We start from the raw sequence: 18,125 nt of genomic DNA, 5'->3' as shown, positions 1-18,125 counted from the left end.
ACCAGTACTAAGTGTAGGAGGGTTAAGGGGACCAGTACTAAGTGTAGGAGGGTTAAGGGGACCAGTACTAAGTGTAGGGTGGTTAGGGGGACCAGTACTAAGTGTAGGAGGGTTAAGGGACCAGTACCAAGTGTAGGGGGGTTATGGGGAACCAGTACTAAATGGAGGAGGGTTAGGGGACCGGTACTAAGTGTAGGGGGGGGTTAAGGGGACCATTACTAAGTGTAGAAGGGTTATGGGGACCAGTACTAAGTGTAGGAGGGTTAGGGGGACCAGTACTAAGTGTAGGGGGTTAGGGGGACCAGTACTAAGTGTAGGAGGGTTAGGGAGACCAGTACTATGTGAAGGGGGTTAAGTGTAGGGGGGTTAAAAGGAACCAGTACTAAGTGTAGGAGGGTTAGGGGGACCAGCACTAAGTGTAGCAGGGTTATGGGGACCAGTACTAAGTGTAGGGGGTTAGGGGACCAGTACTAAGTGTAGGAGGGTTATGGGGACCAGTACTAAGAGTAGGGGGGTTAGGGGGACCAGTACTAAGTGTAGGGGGGTTAGGAGACCAGTACTAAGTGTAGGGGGGTTAGGGGTACAAGAACTAAGTGTAGGAGGGTTAGGGGAACAGTACTAAGTGTAGAAGGGTTAGGGGGACCAGTACAAAGTGTAGGGGGTTAGGGGGACCAGTACTAAGTGTAGGAGGGTTAAGTGTAGGGGTTAGGGGGACCAGTACTAAGTGAAGGAGGGTTAAGGGGACCAGTACTAAGTGTAGGAGGGTTAGGGTTGAACAGTACTAAGTGTAGGAGGGTTAAGGGGACCAGTACTAAGTGTAGGAGGGTTAAGGGGACCAGTACTAAGTGTAGGAGGGTTAAGGGGACCAGTACTAAGTGTAGGAGGGTTAAGGGGACCAGTACTAAGTGTAGGAGGGTTAAGGGGACCAGTACTAAGTGTAGGGTGGTTAGGGGACCAGTACTAAGTGTAGGAGGGTTAAGGGGACCAGTACCAAGTGTAGGGGGGTTACGGGGAACCAGTACTAAATGGAGGAGGGTTAGGGGACCGGTACTAAGTGTAGGGGGGTTAAGGGGACCATTACTAAGTGTAGAAGGGTTATGGGGACCAGTACTAAGTGTAGGAGGGTTATGGGGACCAGTACTAAGTGTAGGAGGGTTAGGGAGACCAGTACTAAGTGTAGGGGGGTTAGGGGGACCAGTACTAAGTGTAGGAGGGTTAGGGAGACCAGTACTATGTGAAGGGGGGTTAAGTGTAGGGGGGTTAAAAAGGAACCAGTACTAAGTGTAGGAGGGTTATGGGGACCAGTACTAAGTGTAGCAGGGTTATGGGGACCAGTACTAAGTGTAGGGGGGTTAGGGGACCAGTACTAAGTGTAGGGGGGTTAGGGGACCAGTACTAAGTGTAGGTGGGTTAGGGGACCAGTACTAAGTGTAGGAGGGTTATGGGGACCAGTACTAAGTGTAGGGGGTTAGGGGACCAGTACTAAGCGTAGGGGGGTTAGGGGGACCAGTACTAAGTGTAGGGGGGTTAGGGGGACCAGTACTAAGTGTAGGGGGGTTAGGGGGACCAGTACTAAGTGTAGGGGGTTAGGGGGACCAGTACTAAGTGTAGGGGGTTAGGGGGACCAGTACTAAGTGTAGGGGGTTAGGGGACCAGTACTAAATGTAGGGGGGTTAAGGGGACCAGTACTAAGTGTAGGAGGGTTAGGGGGACCGGTACTAAGTGTAGGGGGGTTAGGGGGACCAGTACTAAGTGTAGGGGGTTGGGGGACCAGTACTAAGTGTAGGAGGGTTAGGGGACCGGTACTAAGTGTAGGGTGGTTAAAAGGACAAGTACTAAGTGTAGGGGGGTTAGGGGACCAGTACTAAGTGTAGGGGGGTTAGGGGGACCATTGCTAAGTGTAGGAGGGTTAAGTGTAGGGGGGTTAAGTGACCAGTACTAAGTGTAGGGGGTTAAGGGGACCAGTACTAAGTGTAGAAGGGTTATGGGGACCATTTCAAAGTGTAAGGGGTTAGGGGACCAGTACTAAGGGTAGGGGGTTAGGGGGACCAGTTCTAAGTGTAGGGGGGTTAGGGGGGCCAGTACTAAGTGTAGGAGGTTAGTGGACCAGTACTAAGTGTAGGGGGTTAGGGGGCCAGTACTAAGTGTAGGAGGGTTAGGGGACCAGTACTAAGTGTAGGGAGGTTATGGGGACCAGTACTAAGTGTAGGAGGGTTAAGGGGACCAGTACTAAGTGTTGGAGGGTTAGGGGACCAGTACTAAGTGTAGGAGGGTTAAGGGGACCAGTACTAAGTGTCGGGGGTTAGGGGGACCGGTACTAAGTGTAGGGGGTTAAGGGGACCAGTACTAAGTGTAGAAGGGTTATGGGGACCAGTTCAAAGTGTAAGGGGGTTAGGGGGACCAGTACTAAGTGTAGGGAGGTTAGGGGACCAGTACTAAGTGTCGGGGGTTAGGGGGACCGGTACTAAGTGTAGGGGGGGTTAAGGGGACCAGTACTAAGTGTAGAAGGGTTATGGGGACCAGTTCAAAGTGTAAGGGGGTTAGGGGGACCAGTACTAAGTGTAGGGAGGTTAGGGGACCGGGACTACGTGTAGGGGGGTTAAGGGACCAGTACTAAGTGAAGGGGGGTTAGGGGACCACTACTAAGTGTAGGAGGGTTAGGGGACCAGTACTAAGTGTAGGAGGGTTAAGTGGACCAGTACTAAGTGTCGGGGGGTTAGGGGACCGGTACTAAGTGTAGGGGGGTTAAGGGGACCAGTACTAAGTGTAGAAGGGTTATGGGGACCAGTTCAAAGTGTAAGGGGGGTTAGGGGGACCAGTACTAAGTGTAGGGGGGTTAAGGGACCAGTACTAAGTGTAGGAGGGTTATGGGGACCAGTACTAAGTGTAGGGGGGTTAGGGGACCACTACTAAGTGTAGGAGGGTTAGGGGGACCAGTACTAAGTGTAGGGAGGTTAGGGGACCAGTACTAAGTGTAGGAGGGTTATGGGGACCAGTACTAAGAGTAGGGGGGTTATGGGGACCAGTACTAAGTGTAGGGGGGTTAGGAGACCAGTACTAAGTGTAGGGGGGTTAGGGGTACAAGAACTAAGTGTAGGAGGGTTAGGGGAACAGAACTAAGTGTAGAAGGGTTAGGGGGACCAGTACAAAGTGTAGGGGGGTTAGGGGACCAGTACTAAGTGTAGGAGGGTTAAGTGTAGGGGGTTAGGGGGGACCAGTACTAAGTGAAGGAGGGTTAAGGGGACCAGTACTAAGTGTAGGAGGGTTAGGGTTGAACAGTACTAAGTGTAGGAGGGTTAAGGGGACCAGTACTAAGTGTAGGAGGGTTAAGGGACCAGTACTAAGTGTAGGAGGGTTAAGGGGACCAGTACTAAGTGTAGGGTGGTTAGGGGGACCAGTACTAAGTGTAGGAGGGTTAAGGGACCAGTACCAAGTGTAGGGGGGTTATGGGGAACCAGTACTAAATGGAGGAGGGTTAGGGGACCGGTACTAAGTGTAGGGGGGTTAAGGGGACCATTACTAAGTGTAGAAGGGTTATGGGGACCAGTACTAAGTGTAGGAGGGTTAGGGGGACCAGTACTAAGTGTAGGGGGGTTAGGGGGACCAGTACTAAGTGTAGGAGGGTTAGGGAGACCAGTACTATGTGAAGGGGGGTTAAGTGTAGGGGGGTTAAAAGGAACCAGTACTAAGTGTAGGAGGGTTATGGGGACCAGTACTAAGTGTAGCAGGGTTATGGGGACCAGTACTAAGTGTAGGGGGTTAGGGGGACCAGTACTAAGTGTAGGGGGGTTAGGGGGACCAGTACTAAGTGTAGGTGGGTTAGGGGGACCAGTACTAAGTGTAGGAGGGTTATGGGGACCAGTACTAAGTGTAGGGGTTAGGGGACCAGTACTAAGCGTAGGGGGGTTAGGGGACCAGTACTAAGTGTAGGGGGGTTAGGGGACCAGTACTAAGTGTAGGGGGGTTAGGGGACCAGTACTAAGTGTAGGGGGTTAGGGGGACCAGTACTAAGTGTAGGGGGGTTAGGGGACCAGTACTAAGTGTAGGGGGGTTAGGGGACCAGTACTAAGTGTAGGGGGGTTAGGGGACCAGTACTAAGTGTAGGAGGGTTAGGGGACCGGTACTAAGTGTAGGGGGTTAGGGGACCAGTACTAAGTGTAGGGGGGTTAGGGGGACCAGTACTAAGTGTAGGAGGGTTGGGGACCGGTACTAAGTGTAGGGGGGGTTAGGGGGACCATTGCTAAGTGTAGGAGGGTTAAGTGTAGAGGGGTTAAGTGACCAGTACTAAGTGTAGGGGGGTTAAGGGGACCAGTACTAAGTGTAGAAGGGTTATGGGGACCATTTCAAAGTGTAAGGGGTTAGGGGACCAGTACTAAGGGTAGGGGGGTTAGGGGGCCAGTACTAAGTGTAGGAGGGTTAGGGGACCAGTACTAAGTGTAGGGAGGTTAGGGGACCAGCACTAAGTGTAGGGGGGGTTAAGGGACCAGTACTAAGTGTAGGAGGGTTAGGGGGACCAGTACTAAGTGTAGGAGGGTTAAGGGGACCAGTACTAAGTGTCGGGGGTTAGGGGACCGGTACTAAGTGTAGGGGGGTTAAGGGGACCAGTACTAAGTGTAGAAGGGTTATGGGGACCAGTTCAAAGTGTAAGGGGTTAGGGGACCAGTACTAAGTGTAGGGAGGTTAGGGGGACCGGGACTACGTGTAGGGGGGTTAAGGGGACCAGTACTAAGTGTAGGGGGGTTAGGGGGACCACTACTAAGTGTAGGAGGGTTAGGGGACCAGTACTAAGTGTAGGGAGGTTAGGGGACCAGTACTAAGTGTAGGAGGGTTAAGTGGACCAGTACTAAGTGTCGGGGGGTTAGGGGACCGGTACTAAGTGTAGGGGGGTTAAGGGGACCAGTACTAAGTGTAGAAGGGTTATGGGGACCAGTTCAAAGTGTAAGGGGGTTAGGGGGACCAGTACTAAGTGTAGGGGGGTTAAGGGGACCAGTACTAAGTGTAGGAGGGTTATGGGGACCAGTACTAAGTGTAGGGGGGTTAGGGGGACCAGTACTAAGTGTAGGAGGGTTAGGGGGACCAGTACTAAGTGTAGGGAGGTTAGGGGGACCAGTACTAAGTGTAGGAGGGTTATGGGGACCAGTACTAAGAGTAGGGGGTTAGGGGACCAGTACTAAGTGTAGGGGGTTAGGAGACCAGTACTAAGTGTAGGGGGGTTAGGGGTACAAGAACTAAGTGTAGGAGGGTTAGGGGAACAGTACTAAGTGTAGAAGGGTTAGGGGGACCAGTACAAAGTGTAGGGGGGTTAGGGGGACCAGTACTAAGTGTAGGAGGGTTAAGTGTAGGGGGTTAGGGGGGACCAGTACTAAGTGAAGGAGGGTTAAGGGGACCAGTACTAAGTGTAGGAGGGTTAGGGTTGAACAGTACTAAGTGTAGGAGGGTTAAGGGGACCAGTACTAAGTGTAGGAGGGTTAAGGGGACCAGTACTAAGTGTAGGAGGGTTAAGGGGACCAGTACTAAGTGTAGGGGTGGTTAGGGGGACCAGTACTAAGTGTAGGAGGGTTAAGGGACCAGTACCAAGTGTAGGGGGGTTATGGGGAACCAGTACTAAATGGAGGAGGGTTAGGGGACCGGTACTAAGTGTAGGGGGGTTAAGGGGACCATTACTAAGTGTAGAAGGGTTATGGGGACCAGTACTAAGTGTAGGAGGGTTAGGGGGACCAGTACTAAGTGTAGGGGGGTTAGGGGACCAGTACTAAGTGTAGGAGGGTTAGGGAGACCAGTACTATGTGAAGGTGGGTTAAGTGTAGGGGGTTAAAAGGAACCAGTACTAAGTGTAGGAGGGTTATGGGGACCAGTACTAAGTGTAGCAGGGTTATGGGGACCAGTACTAAGTGTAGGGGGGTTAGGGGGGACCAGTACTAAGTGTAGGGGGGTTAGGGGACCAGTACTAAGTGTAGGTGGGTTAGGGGACCAGTACTAAGTGTAGGAGGGTTATGGGGACCAGTACTAAGTGTAGGGGGTTAGGGGGACCAGTACTAGCGTGAGGGGGTTAGGGGGACCAGTACTAAGTGTAGGGGGTTAGGGGGACCAGTACTAAGTGTAGGGGGGTTAGGGGGACCAGTACTCAAGTGTAGGGGGGTTAGGGGACCAGTACTAAGTGTAGGGGGGTTAGGGGGACCAGTACTAAGTGTAGGGGGTTAGGGGGACCAGTACTAAGTGTAGGGGGGTTAGGGGGACCAGTACTAAGTGTAGGAGGGTTAGGGGGACCGGTACTAAGTGTAGGGGGTTAGGGGGACCAGTACTAAGTGTAGGGGGGTTAGGGGGACCAGTACCAAGTGTAGGAGGGTTAGGGGACCGGTACTAAGTGTAGGGTGGTTAAAAGGACCAGTACTAAGTGTAGGGAGGTTAGGGGACCAGTACTAAGTGTAGGGGGGTTAGGGGACCATTGCTAAGTGTAGGAGGGTTAAGTGTAGGGGGGGTTAAGTGACCAGTACTAAGTGTAGGGGGGTTAAGGGGACCAGTACTAAGTGTAGAAGGGTTATGGGGACCATTTCAAAGTGTAAGGGGGTTAGGGGACCAGTACTAAGTGTAGGGGGGTTAGGGGGACCAGTACTAAGTGTAGGGGGGTTAGGGGGCCAGTACTAAGTGTAAGAAGGTTAGTGGACCAGTACTAAGTGTAGGGGGGTTAGGGGGCCAGTACTAAGTGTAGGAGGGTTAGGGGACCAGTACTAAGTGTAGGAGGGTTAAGTGTAGGGGGTTAAGTGACCAGTACTAAGTGTAGGGGGGTTAAGGGGACCAGTACTAAGTGTAGAAGGGTTATGGGGACCATTTCAAAGTGTAAGGGGGTTAGGGGACCAGTACTAAGGGTAGGGGGTTAGGGGGACCAGTTCTAAGTGTAGGGGGGTTAGGGGGCCAGTACTAAGTGTAGGAGGGTTAGTGGACCAGTACTAAGTGTAGGGGGGTTAGGGGGCCAGTACTAAGTGTAGGAGGGTTAGGGGGACCAGTACTAAGTGTAGGGAGGTTAGGGGGACCAGCACTAAGTGTAGGGGGGTTAAGGGGACCAGTACTAAGTGTAGGAGGTTAGGGGACCAGTACTAAGTGTAGGAGGGTTAAGGGGACCAGTACTAAGTGTCGGGGGGTTAGGGGGACCGGTACTAAGTGTAGGGGGGTTAAGGGGACCAGTACTAAGTGTAGAAGGGTTATGGGGACCAGTTCAAAGTGTAAGGGGGTTAGGGGGACCAGTACTAAGTGTAGGGAGGTTAGGGGGACCGGGACTACGTGTAGGGGGGTTAAGGGGACCAGTACTAAGTGTAGGGGGTTAGGGGGACCACTACTAAGTGTAGGAGGGTTAGGGGACCAGTACTAAGTGTAGGGAGGTTAGGGGGACCAGTACTAAGTGTAGGAGGGTTAAGTGGACCAGTACTAAGTGTCGGGGGGTTAGGGGGACCGGTACTAAGTGTAGGGGGGTTAAGGGGACCAGTACTAAGTGTAGAAGGGTTATGGGGACCAGTTCAAAGTGTAAGGGGGTTAGGGGACCAGTACTAAGTGTAGGGGGTTAAGGGGACCAGTACTAAGTGTAGGAGGGTTATGGGGACCAGTACTAAGTGTAGGGGGTTAGGGGACCAGTACTAAGTGTAGGAGGGTTAGGGGGACCAGTACTAAGTGTAGGGAGGTTAGGGGGACCAGTACTAAGTGTAGGAGGGTTATGGGGACCAGTACTAAGAGTAGGGGGTTAGGGGACCAGTACTAAGTGTAGGGGGGTTAGGAGACCAGTACTAAGTGTAGGGGGGTTAGGGGTACAAGAACTAAGTGTAGGAGGGTTAGGGGAACAGTACTAAGTGTAGAAGGGTTAGGGGGACCAGTACAAAGTGTAGGGGGTTAGGGGGACCAGTACTAAGTGTAGGAGGGTTAAGTGTAGGGGGGTTAGGGGACCAGTACTAAGTGAAGGAGGGTTAAGGGGACCAGTACTAAGTGTAGGAGGGTTAGGGGTTGAACAGTACTAAGTGTAGGAGGGTTAAGGGGACCAGTACTAAGTGTAGGAGGGTTAAGGGGACCAGTACTAAGTGTAGGAGGGTTAAGGGGACCAGTACTAAGTGTAGGGTGGTTAGGGGGACCAGTACTAAGTGTAGGAGGTTAAGGGGACCAGTACCAAGTGTAGGGGGGTTATGGGGAACCAGTACTAAATGGAGGAGGGTTAGGGGGACCGGTACTAAGTGTAGGGGGGGTTAAGGGGACCATTACTAAGTGTAGAAGGGTTATGGGGACCAGTACTAAGTGTAGGAGGGTTAGGGGACCAGTACTAAGTGTAGGGGGTTAGGGGGACCAGTACTAAGTGTAGGAGGGTTAGGGAGACCAGTACTATGTGAAGGGGGTTAAGTGTAGGGGGGTTAAAAGGAACCAGTACTAAGTGTAGGAGGGTTATGGGGACCAGTACTAAGTGTAGCAGGGTTATGGGGACCAGTACTAAGTGTAGGGGGGTTAGGGGACCAGTACTAAGTGTAGGGGGGTTAGGGGACCAGTACTAAGTGTAGGTGGGTTAGGGGGACCAGTACTAAGTGTAGGAGGGTTATGGGGACCAGTACTAAGTGTAGGGGGGTTAGGGGGACCAGTACTAAGCGTAGGGGGGTTAGGGGGACCAGTACTAAGTGTAGGGGGTTAGGGGACCAGTACTAAGTGTAGGGGGGTTAGGGGACCAGTACTAAGTGTAGGGGGTTAGGGGGACCAGTACTAAGTGTAGGGGGGTTAGGGGGACCAGTACTAAGTGTAGGGGGTTAGGGGACCAGTACTAAGTGTAGGGGGGTTAGGGGACCAGTACTAAGTGTAGGAGGGTTAGGGGGACCGGTACTAAGTGTAGGGGGGTTAGGGGGACCAGTACTAAGTGTAGGGGGGTTAGGGGACCAGTACTAAGTGTAGGAGGGTTAGGGGGACCGGTACTAAGTGTAGGGTGGTTAAAAGGACCAGTACTAAGTGTAGGGAGGTTAGGGGACCAGTACTAAGTGTAGGGGTTAGGGGGGACCATTGCTAAGTGTAGGAGGGTTAAGTGTAGGGGGGTTAAGTGACCAGTACTAAGTGTAGGGGGGTTAAGGGGACCAGTACTAAGTGTAGAAGGGTTATGGGGACCATTTCAAAGTGTAAGGGGGTTAGGGGACCAGTACTAAGTGTAGGGGGGTTAGGGGACCAGTACTAAGTGTAGGGGGGTTAGGGGGCCAGTACTAAGTGTAAGAAGGTTAGTGGACCAGTACTAAGTGTAGGGGGGTTAGGGGGCCAGTACTAAGTGTAGGAGGGTTAGGGGACCAGTACTAAGTGTAGGGGGTTAGGGGGCCAGTACTAAGTGTAGGGGGGTTAGGGGACCAGTACTAAGTGTAGGAGGGTTAGGGGGACCAGTATTAAGTGTAGGAGGGTTAGGGGACCAGTACTAAGTGTAGGAGGGTTAGGGGGACCAGTACTAAGTGTAGGAGGGTTAGGGGACCAGTACTAAGTGTAGGAGGGTTAGGGGACCAGTACTAAGTGTAGAAGGGTTAGGGGACCAGTACTAAGTGTAGGAGGTTAGGGGACCAGTACTAAGTGTAGGAGGGTTAGGGGGACCAGTACTAAGTGTAGGAGGGTTAGGGGACCAGTACTAAGTGTAGAAGGCTTAGTGGGACCAGTACTAAGTGTAGGAGAGTTAGTGGGACCAGTACTAAGTGTAGGAGGGTTAGGGGATCGGTACTAAGTGTAGGGGGGGTTAGGGGACCAGTACTAAGTGTAGGAGGGTTAGGGGGACCAGTACTAAGTGTAGGAGGGTTAGGGGACCAGTACTAAGTGTAGGAGGGTTAGGGTTGTGTTACCATAGAGTCCACCTGCTCTAGAATCTTCATGAACTGTTCAGAAGCCACCTTCACTCTTTGGTCCAGTCTCCCCAGCGCCTCAGCCTGCAGGTCCTTAGCTAGGAACCCCTATAGAACAACAGGAACAGGAAAGAGCAAAGAAAAGCTAACTCCTGTGTACATGCAATGTGTAGATACTGTGTGGGTGCTGACAAGTGCAGCCTCTTGCTTCACTCTCTCTGGGCATTATCTAACACTACTGCTGGGTCCTAGTTTGGGAAGGATGCCAAGGTAGAACCAGGACCATACCAGCAACGCAATACTCCTTAGTATTGTGGCAAGGACACAAAACACGAAGCGGATTTAACTTGTTTAGGAAACAAACATCATATTTATTTTCTAAGCTATAGGAGTGCTAGAGGGGCTCCGGGTGGAGGTCTGTGGATTAGGAGTGCTAGAGGGGATACGGGTGGAGGTCTGTGGATTAGGAGTGCTAGAGGGGATACGGGTGGAGGTCTGTGGATTAGGAGTGCTAGAGGGGATACGGGTGGAGATCTTTGGATTAGGAGTGCTAGAGGGGATACGGGTGGAGATCTTTGGATTAGGAGTGCTAGAGGGGATACGGGTGGAGGTCTTTGGATTAGGAGTGCTAGAGGGGATACGGGTGGAGGTCTTTGGATTAGGAGTGCTAGAGGGGATACGGGTGGAGGTCTTTGGATTAGGAGTGCTAGAGAGGATACGGGTGGAGATCTGTGGATTAGGAGTGCTAGAGGGGATACGGGTGGAGATCTTTGGATTAGGACTGCTAGAGGGGATACGGGTGGAGGTCATTGGATTAGGGAGTGCTAGAGGGGATACGGGTGGAGATCTGTGGATTAGGAGTGCTAGAGGGGATACGGGTGGAGGTCTGTGGATTAGGAGTGCTAGAGGGGATACGGGTGGAGATCTGTGGATTAGGAGTGCTAAAGGGGATACGGGTGGAGATCTTTGGATTAGGAGTGCTAGAGGGGATACGGTGGAGATCTTTGGATTAGGAGTGCTAGAGGGGATACGGGTGGAGATCTTTGGATTAGGAGTGCTAGAGGGGATACGGGTGGAGGTCTTTGGATTAGGAGTGCTAGAGGGGATACGGGTGGAGGTTTTGGATTAGGAGTGCTAGAGGGGATACGGGTGGAGATCTTTGGATTAGGAGTGCTAGAGGGGATACGGGTGGAGGTCTGGATTAGGAGTGCTAGAGGGGATACGGGTGGAGGTCTTTGGATTAGGATTGCTAGAGGGGATACGGGTGGAGATCTGTGGATTAGGAGTGCTAGAGGGGATACGGGTGGAGATCTGTGGATTAGGAGTGCTAGAGGGGATACGGGTGGAGATCTGTGGATTAGGAGTGCTAGAGGGGATACGGGTGGAGGTCTGTGGATTAGGAGTGCTAGAGGGGATACGGGTGGAGGTCTGTGGATTAGGAGTGCTAGAGGGGATACGGGTGGAGGTCTGTGGATTAGGAGTGCTAGAGGGGATACGGGTGGAGGTCTTTGGATTAGGAGTGCTAGAGGGGATATGGGTGGAGATCTTCTGATTAGGAGTGCTAGAGGGGATACGGGTGGAGATCTTTGGATTAGGAGTGCTAGAGGGGATACGGGTGGAGGTCTGGATTAGGAGTGCTAGAGGGGATACGGGTGGAGGTCTGGATTAGGAGTGCTAGAGGGGATACGGGTGGAGATCTTTGGATTAGGAGTGCTAGAGGGGATACGGGTGGAGGTCTGGATTAGGAGTGCTAGAGGGGATACGGGTGGAGGTCTGGATTAGGAGTGCTAGAGGGGATACGGGTGGAGGTCTTTGGATTAGGATTGCTAGAGGGGATACAGGTGGAGATCTTTGGATTAGGCATCAAGGGGGGTTGAGGTCGCTCTGGATAAGAGCGTCTGCTAAATGACTTAAATGTAAATGTAGGTCAGGTCAGATCCCCTTAAGGGAGAAACAATGGTTTATTACCCCATCACTTCCTCTTCCTGTCAAACCATAATAGATGTACAGATTGGAGAGGAGGAGTGCCTAAATTGGAGTATATATACTTGTGGTGGTGGAAACATGTCTAATGCAGCTGTATTGATCCTCAGGGAAGAAATCAACTTGGTTAAGCTTTCACAGTGTCGTTTGAGTTATTTACTCTGTGAATTAGAACCTAAGAGTAGTGACTGGGTGTATTGATACACCATCCAAAGTGTAGTTAATAACTTCACCATGTTCTAAGGGATATTCAATATCTGCTTTTTTTAAACATGTTTACCTGTCTACCAATAGGTGTCCTTCTTTGCAAGGCACTGAAAAACCTACCTGGTCATTGTGGTTGAATTTGTGCTTGAAATTCACTACTCGATTGAGGGAACTTTTATTTATTTTCATTATTTAACTAGGCAAGTCAGTTAAGAACAAATTCTTATTTACAATGACGGTCTACAGATGTGTGGGGTACAGAGATGGGGTAGTCATTCAAAACTCCTGAACTTATTTAGGCTAGCCATAACAAAAGGGTTTGAATACTTATTGACTCAAGACATTTCAGCTTTAAAATGTTTTATCAATTAGAAAAATATTCCACAAACTAAATGTCACTTTGCCATGGGGTATTACATGTAGATCAGTGACACTAAATCTTAAGTAAATTAATTTTAACTTCAGTCTGTAACAACAAAAACGTGGAAACGGTGAAGGAAATGTATATAATATGTAGACATAAAGTATCATACATTCTTTAGCCCTGTCAGCTCTCCGTCCACCTTCTCCAGTTTCTTAGCCGTCTGTTCTACTGACTTCTCAATGTCCTTCAACTTCTTCAGCTCGGACTCCTCCTCTGGGCTGTTCTGAGAGGAGACGACACACAGAGGTCTGTATTCAAACCATTTTCAGGAACCAATGATTGACCGAATGATAAAAAAAACAAATGAGTGAGTGCCAGTCAGCAGAACTAGGAAGGTCTTACCCTCTTCCCAATCATCATGAGTTTACATCCCTGTTTGATTCCAAAGCTAGACAGACTCTCCTCCATCTCCTTCAGTGACTTCCCTGAAACAACAGGACAGCAGAGGCATCATGCTGGGGCTTGAACCAGCTACCCTGTGGTTAGAGGTGAGTGCAATATAGTACAACCTGTGCCATACAGTCCAGTCCTCTTGGCAGAAGCTGTAGTAATAATCGGTGCGGCCAACTCCTTATGAAACCCTGTGCCATACAGTCCAGTCCTTTTGGCAGAGGCTGTAGTAATAGTCTGGCTGCCAGTCTGTCTGTTGCTAACTCCTTAGAAAACTGTCAAGCCGAACAATGGACTTGACTTATTACACCTTTAATGAGAACAGGTGAAGAAGTCGCTGCAGTGGATTCCGCTATTTTCTGTGGTTGTTTTTATGCTGATCTTAACTTTTTTTTTTTGTACATAATATTTCCATCATCGTTTCTTATGACTGAAAACAGCTTCTGGGCATCAGAACAGCGATCACTACAGCACACCACCCACCGCTTCCCAGTATATTACTCACTAATGTCCAGTCCCTAGTTAACAAAGTCGCCGAATTTAGGGCAAGAGTTACTTTCCAAAGAGATATCCGGGATTGTAACATACTCTGTTTCACGGAGACATGGCTAGCCGGGGACGTGGCTAGCCGGGGACGTGGCTAGCCGGGGACGTGGCTAGCCGGGGAGATGCTGCCAGAGTCCGTACAGCCAACGTGATTTTCACTGCATCGCGCCGACAGATACAAACATCTCTTTGGTAAGAAGAAGGGCGAGGGTGTAGATTTCATGATTAACGACTCATGGTGTAATTGTAACAACATACAATAACTCAAGTCCTTTTGTTCACCTGACCTAGAATTCCTCACAATCAAATGCCGACGGTATTATCTCCCAAGAGAACTCTCCTCGGTTATCGTCACAGCCGTGTATATCCCCCCGCAAGCAGATACCAAGACGGCCATCAAGGAACTTCACTGGAAACTTCATGCAAACTGGAAACCATATATCCTGAGGCTGCATTTATTGTAAATGGGGATTTTAACAAAGCTAAATCTGAGAACAAGGCTACCTAAATTCTATCAGCATATCGATTGCAGTACACGAGTGAGTAACACACTTGACCACTACTACTCTAACTTCTTCCGCAACGCATTCAAGGCCCTTCACCGCCCTCCTTTTGGCAAATCTGACCATGACTCCATCTTGTTGCTCCACTCCGATAGGCAGAAACTAAACCAGGAAGTGCCCGTACCAACGCCGATCTGACCAATCGGATTCCACGCTTCAAGATTGCTTCGATCACGTGGACTGGGATATTGTCCAGGTAGCCTCAGACAATAACATTGATGTATAAGCTGACTCGGTGAGCGAGTTTATAAGGAAGTGTATAGGAGATGTTAAACCCACTGTGACTATTAAAACCTTCCCCAACCAGAAACCGTGGATTGATGGCAGCATTTGCTCAAAACTGAAAGCACGTACCACCGCATATAGTATTCCCTCCATAAGGCAATCAAACAAGCAAAGCGTCAGTATAGAGACAAAGTGGAGTTGCAATTCAACGGCTCAGACATATGTGGCAGGGTCTACAGTCAATCACAGCTTATCAAAAGAAAACCAGCCCCGTAGCGGACATCGACGTCTTGCTGCCAGACAAATTAAACAACTTCTGCGCCGCTTTGGACAATACAGTGCCACCGACACGGCCCGCTACCAAAGACTGTGGGCTCTCCTTCTCCGTGGCCGATGTGAGAAAAACATTTAAACGTGTTAGCCCTCGCAAGGCTGGCGGCCCAGACGGCATCCCGGCCGAGTCCTCAGAGCATGCGCAGACCAGCTGGCTGGTGTGTTTACGGACATATTCAATCAATTCCTATCACAGTCTGCTTTAGTTAGTTCAGTCCCCACATGCCTCAAGATGGCCACCATTGTTCCTGTACCCAAGAAGGCAAATGTAATTGAACTAAATGACTATCGCCCGGTAGCACTCACTTCTGTTATCATGAAGTGCTTTGAGAGACTAGTCAAGGATCAGATCACCTCCACCCTACCTGTTACACTAGACCCACTCCAATTTGCATTCCGCCCCAATAGGTCCACAGACGATGCAATCACCATCACACTGAACAATCCCATCTGGACAAGAAGAATACCTATGTAAGAACGCGGTTCATTGATTACAGCTCAGCATTCAACACCATAGTACCCTCCAAACTCATCATTAAGCTCCAGACCCTGGGTCTCCACCCCACCCTGTGCAACTGGGTCCTGGACTTCCTGACAGGCCGCCCCAGGTAGTGAAGGTAGGAAACAACACCTCTACTTCGCTGATCCTCAACACTGGGGCCCCACAAGGGTGCGTTCTCAGCCCTCTCCTGTACTCCCTGTTCACCCATGACTGCGTGGCCATGCACGCCTCCAACTCAATCATCAAGTTTGCAGATGACAAACAATACTAACAACGATGAGACGGCCGACAGGGAGAGGTGAGGGGCCCTTGGAGTGTGGTGTCAGGAAAATAACCCCTCACTCAATGTCAGCAAAATAAAACAAATGATACTGGACTTCAAGAAACAGCAAAGGGAGCACCCCCCTATCAACATCAACGGGACAGTAGTGGAGAAGGTGGAAAGTTAAGTTCCTCGGCGTACACATCATGGACAAACTGAAATGGTCCACCCACACAGACACTGAGGTGAAGAAGGCGCAACAACGCCTCTACAACCTCAGCAGGCTGAAGAAATGTGGCCTGTCACCGAAAACCCTGACTAACTTTTACAGATGCACAATTGAGAGCATCCTGTCGGGCTGTATCACCGCCTGGTACGGCAACTGCACCGCCCACAACCACAGAGGGTAGTGAGGTCTGCACAACACATCACTGGGGGAAAACTACCTGCCCTCCAATACACCTACAACACCCGATGTCACAGGAAGGCAAAAAAGATCATCAAGGACAATAACCACCTGAGCCACTACCAGTTCACCCCGCTTCCATCCAGAAGGCGAGGTCAGTACAGGTGCATCAGAGCTGGGACAGAGATTGAAAAACAGATTCTATCTCAAGGCCATTAGATTGTTAAACAGCACAGAGAGGCGGCTGCCTGCCTACAGACTTGATATCATTTTCCAATTTAATAAATGGAACACTAGTCACTTTAATAATGCAACTTTATATAATGTTTACATATCACGCATTACTCATCTCATATGTACAGTTGAAGTCAGAAGTTTACATACACTTAGGTTGGAGTCATTAAAACTCGTTTTCAACCACTCCACAAATTTCTTGTTAACAAACTATAGTTTTGGCAAGTCGGTTAGGCCATCTACTTTGTGCATAACAAGTAATTTTTCCAACAACTGTTTATAGACAGATTATTTCACTTATAATTCACTGTATCACAATTCCAGTGGGTCAGAAGTTTACATACACTAAGTTGACTGCCTTTAAACAGCTTGGAAAATTCAAAAATTATGTCATGGCTTTAGAAGCTTCTGATAGGCTAATTGACATCATTTGAGTCATTTGGAGGTGTACCTGTGGATTTATTTCAAGGCCTACCTTCAAACTCAGTGCCTCTTTGCTTGACATCATGGGAAAATCAAAAGAAATCAGCCCAAAATTGTAGACCTCCACAAGTCTGGCTCATCCTTGGGAGCAATTTCCAAACGCCTGAAGGTACCACGTTCATCTGTATAAACAATATTATACAAGTATAAACTCAGTGCACAGTTTGCTAGGACCACGCAGCCGTCATACCGCTCAGGAAGGAGACGCGTTCTGTCTCCTAGAGATGAAACGTACTTTGGTGCGAAAAGTGCAAATCAATCCCAGAACAGCAGCAAAGGACCTTGTGAAAGATGCTGGAGGAAACAGGTACAAAAGTATCTATATCCACAGTAAAATGAGTCCTATATCAACATAACCCGAAAGGCCGCTCAGCAAGGAAGAAACCACTGCTCCAAAACCGCCATAAAAAAAGCCAGACTACGGTTTGCAACTGCACATGGGGACAAAGATCATACTTTTTTGGAGAAATGTCCTCTGGGCTGATGAAACAAAAATAGAACTGTTTGGCCATAATGACCATCGTTATGTTTGGAGGAAAAAGGGGGAGGCTTGCAAGCCGAAGAACACCATCCAAACCGTGAAGCACGGGGGTGGCAGCATCATGTTGTGGGGGTGCTTTGCTGCAGGAGGGACTGGTGCACTTCACAAAATAGATGGCATCATGAGGTAGGAAAATTGTGGATATATTGAAGCAACATCTCAAGACATCAGTCAGGAAGTTAAAGCTTGGTCGCAAATGGATCTTCCAAATGGACAATGACCCCAAGCATACTTCCAAAGTTGTGGCAAAATGGCTTAAGGACAATAAAGTCAAGGTATTGGAGTGGCCATCACAAAGCTCTGACCTCAATCCCATTGAGAATTTGTGGGCAGAACTGAAAATCGTGTGCAAGCAAGGAGGCCTACAAACCTGACTCAGTTACACCAGCTCAGTCAGGAGGAATGGGCCAAAATTCACCCAATTTATTGTGGGAAGCTTGTGGAAGGCTACCTGAAACGTTTGACCCAAGTTAACCTCTCTAGGCTAGGCGGGACGAATTCGTCCCACCTACGTAACAGCCACGGCTATCCTGTGGCGCGATTTTCAAAACCTTAAAAATCCTATTACTTCAATTTCTCAAACATATGACTATTTTACAGCCATTTAAAGATAAGACTCTTGTTAATCTAACCACACTGTCCGATTTCAAAAAGGCTTTACAACGAAAGCAAAACATTAGATTATGTCAGCAGAGTGCCAGAAATAATCAGACACCCATTTTCAAGCCAGCATATAATGTCACCAAAACCCAGAAGACAGCTAAATGCAGCACTCACCTTTGATGATCTTCATCAGATGACACCCTAGGACATTATGTTATACAATACATGCATGTGTTGTTCAATCAAGTTCATATTTATATCAAAAACCAGCTTTTACATTAGCATGTGACGTTCAGAACTAGCATACCCCCCGCAAACTGTTAGTAAATTCCCGGAAGTTTGCGGGGGTATGCTTTTTCTGAACGTCACATGCTAATGTAAAAAGCTGTTTTTTGATATAAATATGAACTTGATTGAACAGACATGCATGTATTGTATAACATAATGTCCTAGGTGTGTCATCTGATGAAGATCATAAAAGGTTAGTGCTGCATTTAGCTGTGGTTTGGGTTTTGGTGACATTATATGCTAGCTTGAAAAATGGGTGTCTGATTATTTCTGGCTGGGCACTCTCTGACATCATCTAATGTTTTGCT

The 18,125-nt window shown here is 49.3% G+C and overlaps 1 protein-coding gene across 1 annotated transcript in view; it reads right to left on the bottom strand.

Moving 5' to 3' along the window:
* LOC106569734 (BAG family molecular chaperone regulator 1) overlaps window positions 1-18,125 on the bottom strand; it is a 64,558-nt gene that overhangs the window by 38,896 nt on the left and 7,537 nt on the right. Inside the window, exons 3-5 of the mRNA XM_045694540.1 lie at window positions 12,784-12,866; window positions 12,551-12,664; window positions 9,828-9,935 (exon numbers count right to left, since the gene is read on the bottom strand). Of these exons, the coding sequence (XP_045550496.1) occupies window positions 9,828-9,935; window positions 12,551-12,664; window positions 12,784-12,866 (305 nt within the window). The remainder of the gene's footprint in view (window positions 1-9,827; window positions 9,936-12,550; window positions 12,665-12,783; window positions 12,867-18,125) is intronic.

This window comes from Salmo salar, chromosome ssa14, assembly GCF_905237065.1.
Source record: "Salmo salar chromosome ssa14, Ssal_v3.1, whole genome shotgun sequence".
In the NCBI taxonomy this organism is placed as follows: Eukaryota; Metazoa; Chordata; class Actinopteri; order Salmoniformes; family Salmonidae; genus Salmo; species Salmo salar.
This window is presented reverse-complemented; position numbering and strand designations above follow the sequence as displayed.